The sequence below is a fragment of the Lissotriton helveticus genome, chromosome 12, assembly GCF_964261635.1.
Source record: "Lissotriton helveticus chromosome 12, aLisHel1.1, whole genome shotgun sequence".
Classification (NCBI taxonomy): Eukaryota; Metazoa; Chordata; class Amphibia; order Caudata; family Salamandridae; genus Lissotriton; species Lissotriton helveticus.
Window position 1 is genome coordinate 881,630,354 of NC_136073.1, and position 17,150 is coordinate 881,647,503.

The 17,150-nt window shown below is 50.2% G+C and overlaps 1 protein-coding gene across 1 annotated transcript in view; it reads left to right on the plus strand.

Moving 5' to 3' along the window:
- The first annotated feature begins 747 nt into the window (after positions 1-747).
- LOC144798189 (phospholipid scramblase 3-like) overlaps positions 748-17,150 on the plus strand; it is a 126,792-nt gene continuing 110,389 nt past the window's right edge. The window contains exon 1 of the mRNA XM_078668937.1: positions 748-760. Within this exon, the coding sequence (XP_078525063.1) occupies positions 748-760 (13 nt within the window). The remainder of the gene's footprint in view (positions 761-17,150) is intronic.

The following is a 17,150-nucleotide window of genomic DNA, read 5'->3' on the forward strand; positions in this document are numbered from 1 at the left end:
CTGTTTGAACAATTGCTTTGCCCCGTTTTAAACCTGGCCGGCCCAAACCGGGTTGTAGGCGGCTTGCTGTGTATAATTAAAAACCTGCAAGTTATGCACTGCACCATGCTCCCTTGCGTTACATTGACTTCTTTGTTAGTTGTCGGGCTGTCTGGCGATCGCATTCAACTGTATTGTACTAAACTTGTGTTGACATGCTCAATAAAATAAAAATATTTAATCCTAAAAGCAAAGATAACAAAGTGACCCGATTAAAACCTAAGGAATACAGAGTGAAAGAATGAGAGATGAGTGTGACTGAGAAACTGAGAGAAAGAGGTGTCTGTGGGTGGGGGGGGGGGGGGGGGGTGACAGACAAAGGGTGAGAAAAGGGAGGAGTAGTTCTAAGATAACTCTTCCCTTTTGGAAATCAGTCACCACCCTAACCCGGGAGTCTATAACCGATCAATGTGTTGAGACTAGAATATTGATGCTTATCATACCGACTCACAGACTGGAAGGAACGTCCCTTAAACGCCCCTTACAAATTGCGATTCAGTATGCGTCGGACAGCCCATTTTACGATTTGGAAAAACCTTTCTGAATTGCACAATGAGGTTAGGACATGATTAAAATTGATATTGCAGTTTTTAGCTGTGGCAAGATTTTTCCCTAACACACATTTTGCTAAATTACCTTTTTGTTTCCTTGATTAGGTGACCCTGCGATTTGCAGCTCGTGCCTGTGTTATTCAGTTACATTCGGACTATGGCGTTCCAAGGTATGTACAAAGCAAGCCTGTCCCCAGTCACGCCTCAGATATACAGTTTTTCATTGTTTTGAATGATTAACCCGTTGACCGCGGCGCGAATTCCGCCGCGGTGCGGGTGATTTATGACTAAGCGTGGTTCGGACGGCCCCCGGCCGTCCTCCGCACACGCCCACCGTGACCCGACGCATGCAAAGGGTTAAATAAATAACTCAGGTGTTTATGGGGCCTTTCAGATCATTAAACCGTAGACTACAATCATGGCTTTCAGTTTGCCTTAGATCCTAGGGTAGATGGTTTGTGTCTTCCAATCATATCCAACAATGCATTTGCCACTGACATGTTCCAGTGCTTCACAAGTGTAAGTGTTTCCACAGGTCCTGCGCTTCAACTCCTTTCCAGCGATCTAAAAACAATTTTACCTTAGCGTAAAAGTTTTAAAACAGTGGGGCATATTACCAAGCAATAGCGATAATTATCGCTATTGCTTGGTTAGAGACAAAATTTTACCGCTGAGCTGCAGCGATTTTTATCGCAGATAAACCTTGGTATTACCAAGGTTTATCGCAAATGCGATAAAAAACGGCCGCAATGCATGAATATCGCTGAAAAGTCAGCGATATTCATGCATTACCGAGCTAATGCTCTTAGCCATGTTATCTTCCTCCCATTGGATAACATGGCTAAGAACTGCTCAGGGCAGGTGTTAGCTTTTGGAGATATTCGCGCTTAGCGCGAATATCTCCAAAAGTTGGTAATAGGAGATAGCGATGTTAGCGACTGTTTCCAGTCACTAACATCTTGGCACGCCCACTTTGCATGTCATTAGTGATAAATATCACTGACATGCAAGGTGGGGTCCAAGACGGTCGCTATCTCCTACTAGCTGTCGCTAACTGGTGTTAGCGACAGCTAGGTAATACGGAGATAATTTTATCTCCGCTTTCTTGGCTTTTAAAGCCAAAAAAGCAGAGATAAACCCCCTTGATAATATGCCCCAGTGTTTTTTCAATCTGTCCATCAAATATGATTTTTATTTCATAAATATCCCTTTAAAACCTTACGCTAAAAAACATACCCTGATTCTGTGCTAACAGTTTGTGCTAGTAGACACCTCTACTTTATACCAGTGTCACTGTCAGTTTGCCTCATATGATTATGTGCTAGCTACTACCGTACACTTTGTTTTTCTCTTTTCTTCCCCCCCCCCCCCCTGCTTTTTTCTCTTTTCTGTTTTTTAATGTCTCCTCATTTCGTGCTCATCATTTCACTTTTATCATTTGGTGATTTTGCATCATCTACATTGCCTTCTTTACGGACGATTCGATGTAAACTTGTTTTCTTCGTTAGTACCATGCTGGTCACCCAGGTTATTTGTTAACTATGCTGACCTGTGATTGTCATTTTGTATTCTTTTCTTATTGTATTGTCATTCCCTGCATCCCTTAATAAAAAAGATTTGAACACAAAAAAAAAAAAAAAACAATCCTTTCACCATGAGAATTACGTGCATCATTAAAATAAAGAAAACATTGAGGGTATGTCTGTACGTTTGGCCCTGTACGTGAAACATGTTATTTTTTATTTGATTGCTTTGTCCACAAATGGACCGCGGTGTAAACCCCACGTTAGAGGCTTTTATAGATAAACATGCTACCTCACGTGGTGTTAGTAGGCAGAAGGCATGGCATGCTCCCTGCTTTTATTGTTGTTAAAAATACAATAGTTCGTGAAAATAAAGAACACATTGTTTTAATGGCTGGAAAGTCCAGACACACAATAGTGGTTGTCTCAACTCACGACTTTCCTTCTACACCCCCCCTCGCCAGCTTCGATCTTCCAACCAAGCCCTTGCTACCATTCCTCGCATCAATAAAACCACCATGGGAGGTAGATCCTTCTCCTACCTCGCAGCGAAAACCTGGAACTCACTCCCCACCCACCTACGTCTCACACTGAACCACCTAGCATTCAGAAAACAACTTAAAACCTGGATATTCGACAAGTAACTCCCTTCCCCTCCTCAAGCGCCTTGAGACCCTCTGGGTATGTAGCGCGCTATATAAATTCCTGACTTGACTTGACTTGGTTCTCATGTCGATCCCACTATGGTTTCGAAATGCCTACAGTTCCGCTGCTTGCACACCAGAGGGAGCGGTTTAACCATCTTCAGTCAGTGGCAAGCGGGGTGGAGTAAGAAGCGGCTGAAGTGTGTTATTGCATTTGCTACAACCCCTGCCTGGGCGGACGTGTAGCTGTCAATGGTGCAGCAGGTGCAGTGACGCCGGCACAAAGATCTTTGAGACCCTATGAACTCTGGTCCTGTCTGTATTTTAAAACCATGCACATGTTGTGCCTTCTAGCCCGATACCCTCCACGCTCGCCACCCCGCTCGCCACCCCGCTCGCGCCTCCCAGCTGCACCTCCCTCCCACTGACAACATAAGGGAAGACCCGTGTAAGGAAGAACTGTGAACGCCCTGACCTGGTCAGCATCCGGTCCCTCCACCCGCTCCTTGGCTCACTGGTATCGTATCGTCATTGCTTTAATTAATATCTGCGCCCGATCTCTGTGCCATTGCTTTAATTAATATCTGCGCCCGATCTCTGTGCCATTGCTTTAATTAATATCTGCGCCCGATCTCTGTGCCATTGCTTTAATTAATATCTGTGCCAGATTGTGCCCCCCGATCTCGTCCTGCATTGTTTTGTTTTCGCTGTGGTGCCATTTTGTTGTGCCTTCTAGCCCGCTCCCGCCTCCCAGCTGCTCCTCCCTCGCTCCGCCCCCCTCCACTCTCCACTTATGGCAGAGTGGCAAACGCGCAGCGTTCACACGTAGTGGGCGCGCCCTATGCGCGCCGAAGGCGCGCCAAAGGTAAGCCCGTCTGCGCCTGGACCGCGCCCAGCGCCAGACCCCTGGCCCCCGCAGAGGCCATCCCAACCGCCGAACGTACGACGCCGCCACCCTCACTGCACTAAACACCGGCCGACTCCCCGACTGCCACCGAGCCGCCCCAGGACGCACCCATGGACCCTTCACCTGCCAATCCTGCATGTTCTGCTGCACCAGTACCTACACTACAACCACAAACGCCAAACAGAGCTCCAACAACAACCACCTAAAGTGCATCCTGCTCAACACCCGCTCGGTTCACAAACACGCCATTGAACTATGGAACCTACTCGACACCACAACTCCGGACGTCGCCTTTCTCACGGAAACCCGGATGAACGCCTCATCAGCACCCGACATCGCCATAGCCATCCCGGACAGCTACAAGATCATCCGAAGGGACCGTATCAACCAAACAGGAGGTGGCATCGCGATCGTCCACAAGAACACCATCCGCATCTCGACCAGTTCGGATGACACCCTCACAGCCGCCGAACACCTTCACTTCCAGATACACACCGACCCCAAGACCACACTCAGAGGCACCCTCATTTACAGACCCCCAGGACCTCGCACACAATTCAGCGAAAACATCGCGGACTTTGTTAGCCCACACGCCCTCCCCTCCGATGACTACATTCTCTTAGGGGACCTTAACTTCCACCTGGAGAATAACAACGACAACAACACCACCACCCTGCTGGACAACCTCGCCAATCTCGGACTCAAACAACTGGTGAACATCCCTCACCCACTACGCCGGACATACGCTCGACGCAATCTTCTCCTCCAGCAAGCACATCTACTTCAATCATACCACGGGACTCCACTGGACAGACCACAGCTGCGTCCACTTCAGCTTTAGTAAGACCACGACCCACCACCACCCGTAACAGATTCCCCGCAGAAACTGGAACAAAATTACCACCGACCACCTAACCACATCACTGAACCAAAACCCTCCCGCCAGATCAACGGACCCAAATCAAGCAGCCATCAATCTCGCACAGTGGATCACCCACTGCGCTGACGAACTAGCACCTTTGAAAAACCATCCCAACAAGCCAAGAAGGAAAAAAGCCTCCTGGTTCAACGACGACCTCAAAAACTCCAAAAAGAACTGCCGCACCCTCGAGAAAACCTGGCGAAGAAACCCAACCACAGACAACATGTCCGCCCTCAAGAACGCCACCTGCAAACACCACCCGCTGATCCGCACCACCAAGAAATCAGCATTCAAGGATCGATTAGACAACAACGCCCACAACAGCAAGGAACTCTTCAACATCGTCAAAGAGCTCACCAATCCCAACGCCGGCAACAACGACATCACTCCCTCTCAAGACCTCTGCGACTCTCTAGCCTCATTCTTCCACAGCAAAATCGCAGACATACATAACCGCTTCGGCGACCAATCCACTCCTCCCACCACTGAACCGAAGCCCCCCACCACCACCCTTCGCGCCTGGACCCCGATCAGCACCGAAAACACCATCCGCATGATGTACTCCATCCACTCCGGATCGCCAACCGACCCTTGCCCCCATCACATCTTCAACAAGGCCGACTCCGTCATCGCACCCCAACTCCGGGATATCATCAACTGCTCCTTCAACACCGCTACCTTCCCGGAAAGCTGGAAGCATGCCGAACTCAACGCCCTCCTGAAGAAACCTACAGCAGACCCCACCGAACTTAAGAACTATCGCCCCATCTCGCTCCTCCCAATGCCTGCCAAAGTCATAGAGAAGACCGTCAACAGTCAACTCGCCGCCTTCCTTGAGTCTAACGGTTCCCTCGACCCCCTCAAAGTCCGGCTTCTGAGCCAACCACAGCACCGAAACCGCCCTCATCGCAGCCACAGACGACATCCAAACACTGCTCGACAACGGGGAAACAGCGGCCCTCATCCTCCTGGACCTCTCCGCAGCGTTTGACACGGTTTGCCACCGCACCCTTGTACATCGCCTCAGGAAAGTCGGGATACAAGATAAGGCATTAGATTGGATCATCTCGTTCCTCGCCGGAAGAAACCAGAGAGTCCGCCTCCTCCCTTTCAGATCAGAGGCCACCGAAGTCATCTGCGGCATACCACAAGGATCATTGCTCAGCCCCACCCTCTTCAACGTCTACATGAGCCCCCTCGCATCCATTGCACGCCAACACAACCTAAATTCATCTCCTACGCTGACGACACTCAGATGATCCTCTCCCTCACCAAAGACCCAACCACCGCCAAAACCAACCTACACGAAGGGATGAAAGACGTAGCAGAGTGGATGAAGAACAGTCGCTTAAAACTGAACTCAGACAAGACGGAAGTCCTCATCCTAGGATCATCCCCCTCTGCCTGGGACGACTCATGGTAGCCCCCGGCCCTAGGCAGCGCACCCAAACCAACGGACCATGCCCGCAACTTGGGATTCATCCTAGACTCCTCCCTCTCGATGACCAGACAAGTCAACGCCGTCTCTTCATCATGTTTTAACATCCTACGCATGCTCCAAAAGATCTTCCGATGGATTCCCACCGATACAAAGAAGACGGTCACCCAAGCTCTTGTCACCAGCCGACTGGACTACGGAAACACCCTCTACGCCGGAACCTCAGCCAAATTACAGAAAAGACTTCAACGCATTCAGAACGCCTCCGCTCGACTCATCCTGGACATACCTCGACACAACCACATATCCGAACACCTGAGAGACTTGCACTGGCTCCCCGTCAACAAGAGAATCACGTTCCGTCTCCTCACCCACGCACACAAGGCCCTCCACGACCTAGGACCCAGATACCTCAACAATCGCCTGACTTTTTACACTCCCACCCGCCAACTACGATCGTCCAACCAAGCCCTCGCCGCGATTCCACGTATCTGAAGAGCCACCATGGGAGGAAGATCCTTCTCCTACCTGGCGGCCAGGTCCTGGAACTCCCTCCCCACCCACCTCCGTCTTACCCAGGACCACCTTTCCTTCAGAAAGCAACTCAAGACCTGGCTGTTCGATCAGTAACAAACCCCTCTCCCTTAAGCGCCTTGAGACCCTCTGGGTGAGTAGCGCGCTATACAAATTTCTGATTGGATTGGATTGGATTGATCCTTGCTTGCACCTGACTCTATTACAGCCTTGCTTGCCTCTTCCCTGTCCCTGGGGTAACACTAGATTTACAAATAGAGGTGCACAGAGGTGTGTGAAAGGCTCATGCAATCACAGTTTGTTTTGTTCTGGCATCAGTATATATTACAGTTAGAGCTGCAGGGGCTGATTTCCTGCCCACTGTGGTTTCCTGCAGTTTCCATGCCGGGTACCATTACCACAGACACCCAGGCTGCTCGCCTCTCTCCAGAGGGTGGAGCCGGGTGACAAGAGCTGATGCTTCTGCAATGAAGATACCTGATGCTTTGATGAAAGGAGGGAGGAAGAGGAGAAGAGAGACAGGAGAAAAGGTTGAGTCCAGCTTGGCACTGCTTCAGCCCCCACTCACTGAGATGATGCCACCCTGCAGAATGTGCTGAGGGGCCCCTCGGACGCCCATATCATAGGAATATTTGGGGCCCTTATATTGAATGGGGGCCCCTTAAGGTTGGTGGCCCCCTGCACACAGGAGCTGCAGGGCGTGTGTTACACCCCTGCCTTCCCTGTAGCACCCATAGCCGGTGCCTCTGCACACCATGGGTCACTATGTAAGGCACCCCCAAAGTGCCCTTAGGTCTGCTCAGAGCAGTGCTACATGTTGCAGCCTGCTTTGTTACAAGGTACAAGAAATCTGACCACATCACTCCCATCCTTCTCACCCTCCAGTCGCTGTCTTTTAAGGCCACAGCCCAGTTTTAAAATGCCTGCTCCCCACACAAGGCACTGCAATTATCTTCACCCGCGCACCTCTCTGAACAATAGAAGGTTTCAAGTAAAAAATGAGGTTCAGGAAGCTCTCAATCTCTTTTTCTGGAGCACCCCACCTTCAAACAAGAGTGAATGATGTACCAGTCATTTGTTGTACTTAATGTGAAGAGTCTTACTTCGCAACATCATTCTCCGGAAGCAGCAGAAGAATTTGGAACTCGCTCCCTCATACCCTCTGTGTGACCTTCCAATGCTCTGCTCTTTGAATGATTCTTGGGTTAAATTCCTTTCGCCCCCACTCGCTCCTGAATGTCTTCTTTACTCTTTTTAGGTCGAGCTAGAGTTGCGCATGCGTAGCATGCGGTCTAGCTCGACAACTATTGTATTCAGTTTCGTGGGAATCTGAGACAGCGTTCGGGCACGCGCCTCTGCTGTCTCAGATTTGTCCTCGGGATCGCGCTTTTGCTCCTGGCTGCTTGTTGTGTGCGCGCTGTTTACAAAACAGTGTGGGTCAGAAAGTAGCGTCATGCTAGACAGACACTCGCGTACACACCCCCTCCTCCCCCCCCCACCAACCAGTCATCGGGCTTTTTCAACACACACACACGTATACATACACACGCATACACACACGCGCGCACACAGACACACGCGCGCACACATCCCCCTCACACCCCACTCACCAGGTTCTTCTTGCGTGTCCCTCGGCAGCCAGCGGGTCATTGTGGTTAACAGGCGGGGGCCGCTGGGCTCTCCACGAGCACGGGAGCCCCGCTAGCTAAGACGGAAATCTTCCGGCGGGCACAGGAGCGCCTGCTTCCTGTATTGGTCCGGCCCCGCCCCCGTCCCAACAAAGGTTACCTGGCTTCCTGTTGAAGCCGGGCTGCGGCGGTGAGTTTGCTTGTTTTTTTGCTCATCACGTTATATACCACATAATCATAGAGAACTGTATCAGACGGATTCCTAAGTATTATCAGGCCACACTTCACCGCCCTTACAACACATCAGTATGACATGGAACGCACAGCAATGCTTTTACTAGCTTCAGTAAAGCGGTAGCGGCGTCCCTCAGTTTCCAGGCGGTATCACTGTGAAATAAGACACCCACTCACATCAGACCTTTTTCTACTCTTAATGTTAATTTCATGATTCATTGTCAGCTGTCTTATAATTGTATTAACCATACGTGTTATAATACACCCAGAAATAAAGACACTGAGAAATCACCTTGCCACAAGGCCACAGAGTTCTTTCTCAGTGCAGGTGGCATCATTGTGCACCACTTCATACCTACGGCTGGTGACTTCAGAGTACATTGTGCTTCTGCTGATTACATCACATATCAGTATAACCCTGCCCATGACATCACAGAGTTTAACGTCTCTCTGCTGATGACATCACTGGAAATGCTGTCCCACTGGTAGCATCACAGAGCGCACTGTCAGACCACTGACATCACAAGGCACCACCGATGCTGCTAATGACGTCACAGACCCTATCTTTTCTCTGATGACATTCCTGAAAGTGATGTGTCGCTTCTGTTGACGCAGAGAGCGTTCTTAGGTTTATGATATGCAAAGTCTATATGGCCTGATTACATAAGTATAGGTGGTACTTAGCCCTCCTGGTAATTAACGCTACCTTGGAGCTAGTTATTTATGGGGTGCACCTATTACGAGTTTCTGGGGGATAATATGCAAATGTTGGTGTTTCACGCACCAAAATGCGTATGGTACGGTAATTACGTATGTTTTTTCCCTGCTAAATTTAAGCAGGTTGAGGTATTTAACGCTAACAACTCGTAATTCCGACCCATGCATAAACTACTGGGGGTTTACGCACGTGTCGGAATTTAAGGAGCAACTGGTAATCGGGCCCTTTATTTTTTTTTAAAGAATGACTTTGCTTTTTTTTTACATGGCGCATCACTGTTTTCCCGAGCATGTAAAGGCACTGGAGGCGGCAGAAAACTGAACGGAAATAAGTTGAAACGCAAACCCTAATGGCTGTGAGCACTACGGACGTCTAGCCCACGCATTTGCTCAACACGAGAACACATTACAGGATGGTTGATCCCTTTTTACGCAAACACAGCTCAAAGTGCCATCATCGAAGACGAAACACTGCGTGTTCTGCCTATGAGTTCCCTCCGTGGCTTTGCTGGAGATAAACACGTGTTTCGAGTGACATCTCTTCAACAGCCACCTGCTCGCATTGGCGCTATTGATCAAAGTCTGGGGTAGATAATGTAAGCCTGGGGGGAACTCGCATGTTTATTGATCAGAAGATGGAAAAAAGGAAAAAACAGGATTGCGTTCCAAAGAAATCCATCCAGTAGTCGGGACATCAGGACACAAGCCAGGGGTGTAAATGCCATACCCTGACGTCACCGTGTTGGAAACACACAAGAGAGGGGCGAGGATGCCTATCTGGGGGAAAGCACTGCTAGAAAAATAGATTTGCACACCGTGCACTGGGTATCCTATTGCACATATTCACGTTTACATTTTTTTAACGTTAAACGTTACGAAGATCCCTCGTACAGCGCCTCTTAGCAGCAGAATTCATAAAAAGATGTGTGCAGTGACAGCAACAATCCTGTTCTGAGAGCAAAGGTGAGGTCGTGGACTAGATTCTGCTGTATTAATCCAGGTGTGGAATGGATACTCGCTGTCCTCTTCTACAGGTAACGGCCATCTTGGGTGAGTACTGGCATCCGCAGCTACCCGGGAAGGCAATATCTGGCTTGTGCGTCTGTCCTTACGCAGGTGGTGGTCAGGCCGGGTGGACTCAAAGGGGTGTGTCTGTATGTTTTTCAACTATTGTACTCCCCCGTTCATTCACAGTCCCCGTTCTAACTTCCAGTCCTCATTATTTCAGTGCTGCCCAGGACAGCTCCTCAGCACCAACACAGCACCACTCAGCACCACCACAGCACCACTCAGCGCTACCCCAGCATCACTCAGCGCCACCACAGCACCCATCAGCGCCACCCCAGCATCACTCAGCGCCACCCCAGCATCACTCAGCGCCACCGCAGCATCACTCAGCGCCACCCCAGCATCGGTCAGCACCACTCAGCACCACCACAGCATCACTCAGCACCACCACAGTATCACTCAGCATCACCACAGCATCACTCAGCATCACTCAGCACCACCACAGCATCACTCAGCGCCACCCCACCACCACTCAGCTCCACCACAGCACCACTCAGCACTATCTCAGCACTACCCCAGCACTACCCCAGCATCACTCAGCGCCACCCCAGCATCACTCAGCACCACCACAACACCACTCAGCACCACCACAGCACCACTCAGCGCTACCCCAGCATCACTCAGCGCCACACCAGCATCACTCAGCGCCACCCCAGCATCGGTCAGCACCACCATAGCACCACTCAGCACCACCACAGCATCACTCAGCACCACCACAGCATCACTCAGCACCACCACAGCATCACTCAGCACCACCACAGCATCACTCAGCATCACTCAGCACCACCACAGCATCACTCAGCGCCACCCCACCACCACTCAGCGCCATCCCAGCATCGGTCAGCACCACCACAGCACCACTCAGCACCACCACAGCATCACTCAGCACCACCACAGCATCACTCAGCACTACCACAGCATCACTCAGCATCACTCAGCACCACCACAGCATCACTCAGCGCCACCCCACCACCACTCAGCACCACCACAGCACCACTGAGCACTACCTCAGCACTACCCCAGCATCACTCAGTGCCACCCCAGCATCACTCAGCACCACCACAGCACCACTCAGCACCACCACAACACCACTCAGCGCTACTCCAGCATCACTCAGCGCCACCACAGCACCACTCAGCGCCATCCCAGCACCACTCAGCGCCACCCCAGCATCACTCAGCGCCACCCCAGCATCGGTCAGCACCACCACAGCACCACTTAGCACCACAACAGCATCACTCAGCACCACCACAGCATCACTCAGCATCACTCAGCACCACTACAGCATCATTCAGCGCCACCCCACCACCACTCAGCACCACCACAGCACCGCTCAGAACCACCTCAGCACCACCCCAGCATCACTCAGCGCCACCCCTGCATCACTCAGCACCACCACAGCATCACTTGGCGCTACCCCAGCATCACTCAGCACCACCACATTATCACTCAGCACCATCACATTATCACTCAGCACCACCACAGCACCACTCAGCACCACCACATTATCACTCAGCACCGCCACAGCACCACTCAGCACCACCAAAGCATCACTTGGCACAACCACAGCACCACTCAGCACCACCTCAGCACCACCACAGCATCACTCAGCACCACCACAGCAGCACTCAGCACCACCACAGCATCACTCAGCGCAACCCCAGGTTATAGGTGTCACATTTGCGAAAGTTATAACTATTGCCATTGTAAATGACAAAGCTATTAATTTAGCTATTTTCAAAACCAACACATAAATAAAAAAATTGTCATTTACAAGACCAATAGCTCAAACTTTCCTAATGCGAGACCTATTGCATTGCAAATGCTTGTTGAGGTTGTGTCTCGGTTGTGTGTCTCGGTTGTGTTCCCTCACTGGTGGTTTGGGGTTTACACCCATGCACAGCTTATGTCCCTTTACTCTTGATGTGAGTTTGTATCTCTAATGTACTCCAGCTGTGACTGTTTGTAAAAGAACCGCACTCTGATGCCTCTCGGCCATGGCTCCTCTTTATAAAATCACAGAAATACATAAATAAATAAATGCATACATACATACATGAATACATATATACATACATACATACGAAAAACAGGCCTGACATTGGAGCCCTCACAATCGCAGCACCTAAACTGCTATCCCTCTGATATTCTAACCCCTCTATGCTAATTGGGGTACGTGTGCACACAGAAATGCACCCACCATCACAGTGCAGGTCCCCATGGGATCATAACATTTTAAAAACACAAGCACAGGTGCACCACACATCAATGTCAAAGACTAAAAAAGCAAGTATTTTAATTGTATTCAACTCGTATATTGTTCAAAGTTTTCTCTTTTTATTCCAAAATTGAATTTTAAGACTTGATCGTGAATATCAGTTTTCACAACGGTACAGCCAATGCGTTCCGTCCTACTAGAGGACTTCTTCAGGGCACTAATTGATTGAAAGATCAGTCTTCAGCAAACGAGTAAAGCCAAAGGATAACCGAAGCAGCAATCTGTGTGTCGTATCACGTCAGAGTCACGGTTATCTGAAAAAGTTCAATGTCAGTTGTATATACAACATTTCTTATATGAAGAACGAGAAAATGTAAGGAACAAGGATGCCAGTTAGATCCAGTGGTGGGGCACCAGCGCTTGCGCAAAATGATACGTAAAAGCAATTTTTATACATTAACTGATTGGAGCCGCCTCTGCGCTTTTGATTTGATGCGATTGGGTCCGCTGTATACGTTATTGGGGGCTACTGTTCTTATGCTCGGTGTGACTCGACAGAGGCATTAGAATTAGGCATACTGGATTAATATTCTTATGCGTGGCTCTTTCTTGGGGTCCCACCTGCACCGCTGGGATTCATGTTTCATGATGGGGAGTTTACATATATAATGATTTTTTAGATGCGGCTCCAATCAGTTCATGTATAAACCTCGCTTTTACGTATCATTTTGCGCAACCGCTGGTGCCCCAGCACTGGATATAACTGGCATCCTTGTTCTTTACATTTTCTCGTTCTTCATATAAGAAATGCATAGACAACTGACATTGAACTTTTTCAGAAAACTGTGACTCTGACATGATACCACACTCAGATTGCTGCTTCGGTTATCCTTTGGCTTTATTCGTTTGCTGAAGACTGATCTTTCAATCAATTAGTGCCCTGAAGAAGTCCTATAGTAGGACGAAACGCATTGGCAGTACCGTTGTGAAAACTGATTTTCAAGATCAAGTCTAAAACTTCAATATTGGAATAAAAAGATAAAACTTTGAACAATATGTGCATTGAATACAATTTAAATACTTGCTTTTTTAGTCTTTGAAATTGATGTGTGGTGCACCTGTGCTTGTGTTTTCACATACATGCATACATACATACATACATACATACATACATACATTTTTTTGAAAATAACTTTATTGACAACAGTAAGTCACCGGTACAAATCACAATATAATGAGCAGTTTTAGTGTAACTTAAATACGGTGTCCATGACATCATATACCCAACATTTCTATTTTCCGTTTTCGTGTGCAAAGGTACAACTCCCAACCTCGCCCCTTCCCCCCCCTAGCACTTACTCAATCCACAAAATATTTCGAAACTGGCTGTTAGAAGGGGCGATCCCAGAGGGCCAGGCTATGCTCTCCCGACCACTCTGACCCACCTCTCCCACCAATAATGCCGAGTCTTAACGCAAGGTCCTCACCGGGGAGGACTTCGAGTCTAGGATCGTACCCACTGAGCTCACACCACACTTACGAACGGACACCACACCGTAGGTTTTCAGTAACAAGTTCTTTATGAACAGTAAAAAGGAATCAGCACTCTTATGTACAAGCGATCAAGGAATCGTAAAGTCTCAGGAATTCGGGAAGAGGGAAGCGGGACAGTCTCAGTCTTTAGGCCAGTAGGAAGCGTACCCTGCGCACAGCTCTCAATCCTCGAGCCGGGGGATACGGAATATGATGTTCGTATTGGCTGCTTCACTCACTTCGGGTCGACTCAGGTCGTGTTGGTAGCGTCGATGGTCCAGCCGGACCAGAGTACTCCTCGAGCCGCGACGAGGTCAGCAGGGCTCGATCCGGCGGTTGTTCTTGAGGAGCCGCGACCACGTCAGCAGGGCTCAGGATGTTCCACGAAGATCTCTTTAGGGTTCAAGATCGAGCCGCGACGAGGTCAGCAGGGCTCCGATGTTCTAGTTCTGTCTTTACAAGGACGAGCCGTGACAGCGTCAGCAGGGCTCCGATGTTCTAGTACCGTCTTTGCAAGGATGAGCCGCGACAGCGTCAGCAGGGCTCGAAGAGTTCGTAGGTTCAGTTTTCCCCAAGGGTCAGCCGCAATCCGATCAGCAGGGCTCTCTTGTCCAGGATACAACTGCCCGCTAGTTCTCGGGTGGGCCTTGATATAGTCCAGTGGCCCTTGGATGTCTGGACCCTCGCAGGCGGAGGTCTCATGCCCTGGGGGCTAGTCGTGGGAGAGGTCTGACGGTTGGCCCTTTGATCCCTTTCAAGATGCGTCCGGGAATTCCCAGACGCCCAGCAGGGTCTGGAGCCAGCTCTCGGGGAGGCCAGAGGTGCGATCGAAACCGGGCCACAGGGGAAGGCCAGAGGTGTGAGAGAAACCAGTCTCTCATGGGGGAGCCGGAGGCGCAATCGAAACTCCCTGTCATATCTCACACGGGGAGCCCTTTACCCCCCAGCCGGGACTGGCACGTCTGAAGCCTAAGTTTCGCTGGGGCCGGGGTCATGCAAGGCCCAGGGAGTCAGGGACCTTGGGAAGGGAAAATGGCTGCCGGGGCCCGGTGGGGTGATGCAGGTTCGGGGTGCCCGGGGCCGGTTGGTGGGGTCGTGCAGGGAGTTTGGGCGTACATGGCAGGACGACCAGGGGCTTCTGGGTGCAGAGCTAGGCTAACGGGGTGCTGAGTAACGGGGGGAACCACGCCATGGGGCCAGGTCCAACACTGGCATTGACTCGAACATAATGACACAATGAATGTCTGGTGGGTCTCTCGGTCTCCTATTTTGACATATGAACAAACAGTGTATAAGTTTATCAAGGTCTGCATCTTGCCCCCAGGGTATGCCCTCCAGCACACAGCTCTCATGCGTGCCTCTCGGTGTAGGTGTCCTAATAGTTCCGGCCATATTGTTCCTCTCCATAGACTACTGTGTGTGCATCTATTCGAGGTGGGCCTGAACACCCAGTTCAAACTCCCATCAATAGCGTGCTCCAATCTAATGAAATGGGAGTCTTTCTAAGGCCCCTGCGTTCCTCTCTGAGTAGCTCCTGCCCCTCTGCCTTACCCCATATCAGCACTTCCCCACTCCAAGTCTCCACTTTTGGTGATCTAGCCAATTTCCATTTCATTGCCACCGCCCGCTTTGCTAATAACAACGTCATATCCACAAATCTGGTAGCCACACTCCTCTTTTTCTCCTTGTGACCTAACCCCAATATGCTGTATGTCGCGGATGTGTAAGGCCTGCCCGGTGCTACCTCTTCTAAAATCCGGTGAACCGTCCCCCGATAACATCCCAGCTTAGGGCAATCCCAAAACATGTATAATAGGCCCGCGTCTTCCTGATGACACCTGGGGCAGGTGCCTGCCGCATCTGGGAACATGGCACGTATCCTGTGGGGGGTCAAGTAAGCCCTATGTACAATCATGAGCTGGATGAACTTGAACTTAGGGTTGTGCGATACTTTCTTCGGCAGTTTCAGTGTCTTTTCCCACTCCTTATCGCTTAGAGCTCTTCCCATGTCTTCTTCCCAGCGCATCCTAAGGGGTTGTAGGGAAATAGCCTTGCCGGTTCGGATGCCGTTAGTCAGCCATTTTGTCAGGTGACTACCCTTCCCCATAAGGTATTGCATAGTGATCAACGTGTTCGTGTCCGGCTCCGTCCCGTCCTTCGCCCAGTGTGTGGCTATGTAATGTGCAACATGCACGTGTTGTATAAATAACGCACTGGGCGTCTGGTGTAGTCGGTGAAGTCTCCGTTCGTTAAGAGCCTGCCTTCCGGGAAAAAATCCCCAATTTGCTTAACCCCTGCATCGTGCCAGGGCTGCAGTTTGCATTCCGTTAACGTGACTGACCCCAGTGGGATGCCCAGTAGCGGTATCGAAGGTGCATACGCTGAACGCCTGTTCGTGTATCCGACCGCACCTTTTCTAGTGTGTGAGCGCTAATTTAAGTAGGGGCGGGGCCGACACTGGCACCCTGGCCTTCGGAAGTAGCAACCGGTGTATGTCTCCCTGACTCCTGTCCGCCTCCGTCATGTTCAATTCTTGGAGGTTGCTACCCGCAAGCCAATATGCCAGCCACTGGAGTTGGCACGCACAGCTATAGGCTATCAGGTCAGGCACACCCATGACGCCCCCGTCCGTAGGGAGCTGCAGTTTGGCCAGGCGTATACGTCGTCTACCTGTCCCCCATACCAAATCCGTCAGTAGCGCGTTTAGGGTTTTAAAAAAGGGCATAGGCACCAGGATCGGCAAGTTCGTAAAAAAATAGAGCAGCCTCGGCAGGACCACCATTTTGGAGATTGCAACTCTGCCTGCTACCGACAAGGGCAGTGTGTTCCAGAATCGTACCTGAGTCTTCAAAGCATTCATGGCCTTACCCAAATTGCCGTCCAACAGGTCCTGTGTTTGTCGGTAGACCTGGATGCCCAAATATTTAAAGGTTGTGGGTGCCATCTGGAAGCGGTACGGCGCAAACTGAATGTGTGACTCTGCCACTGATCCATGAAAGCCGAACACATACAACTTTGTCTCATTGATCATGAGACCCGACAGCTCTTAGAAGTCGTTAAAGATCCTCGGCAGTGCTTGCAGTGGGCTATTCACATTGTTTAGAAACAGCAATATGTTGTCGGCATATGCCGATATGGCATGACGAGTGTTAAGTCTAGCGATCCCAACCGCGGCCGCTCGGGATCGAACTTTT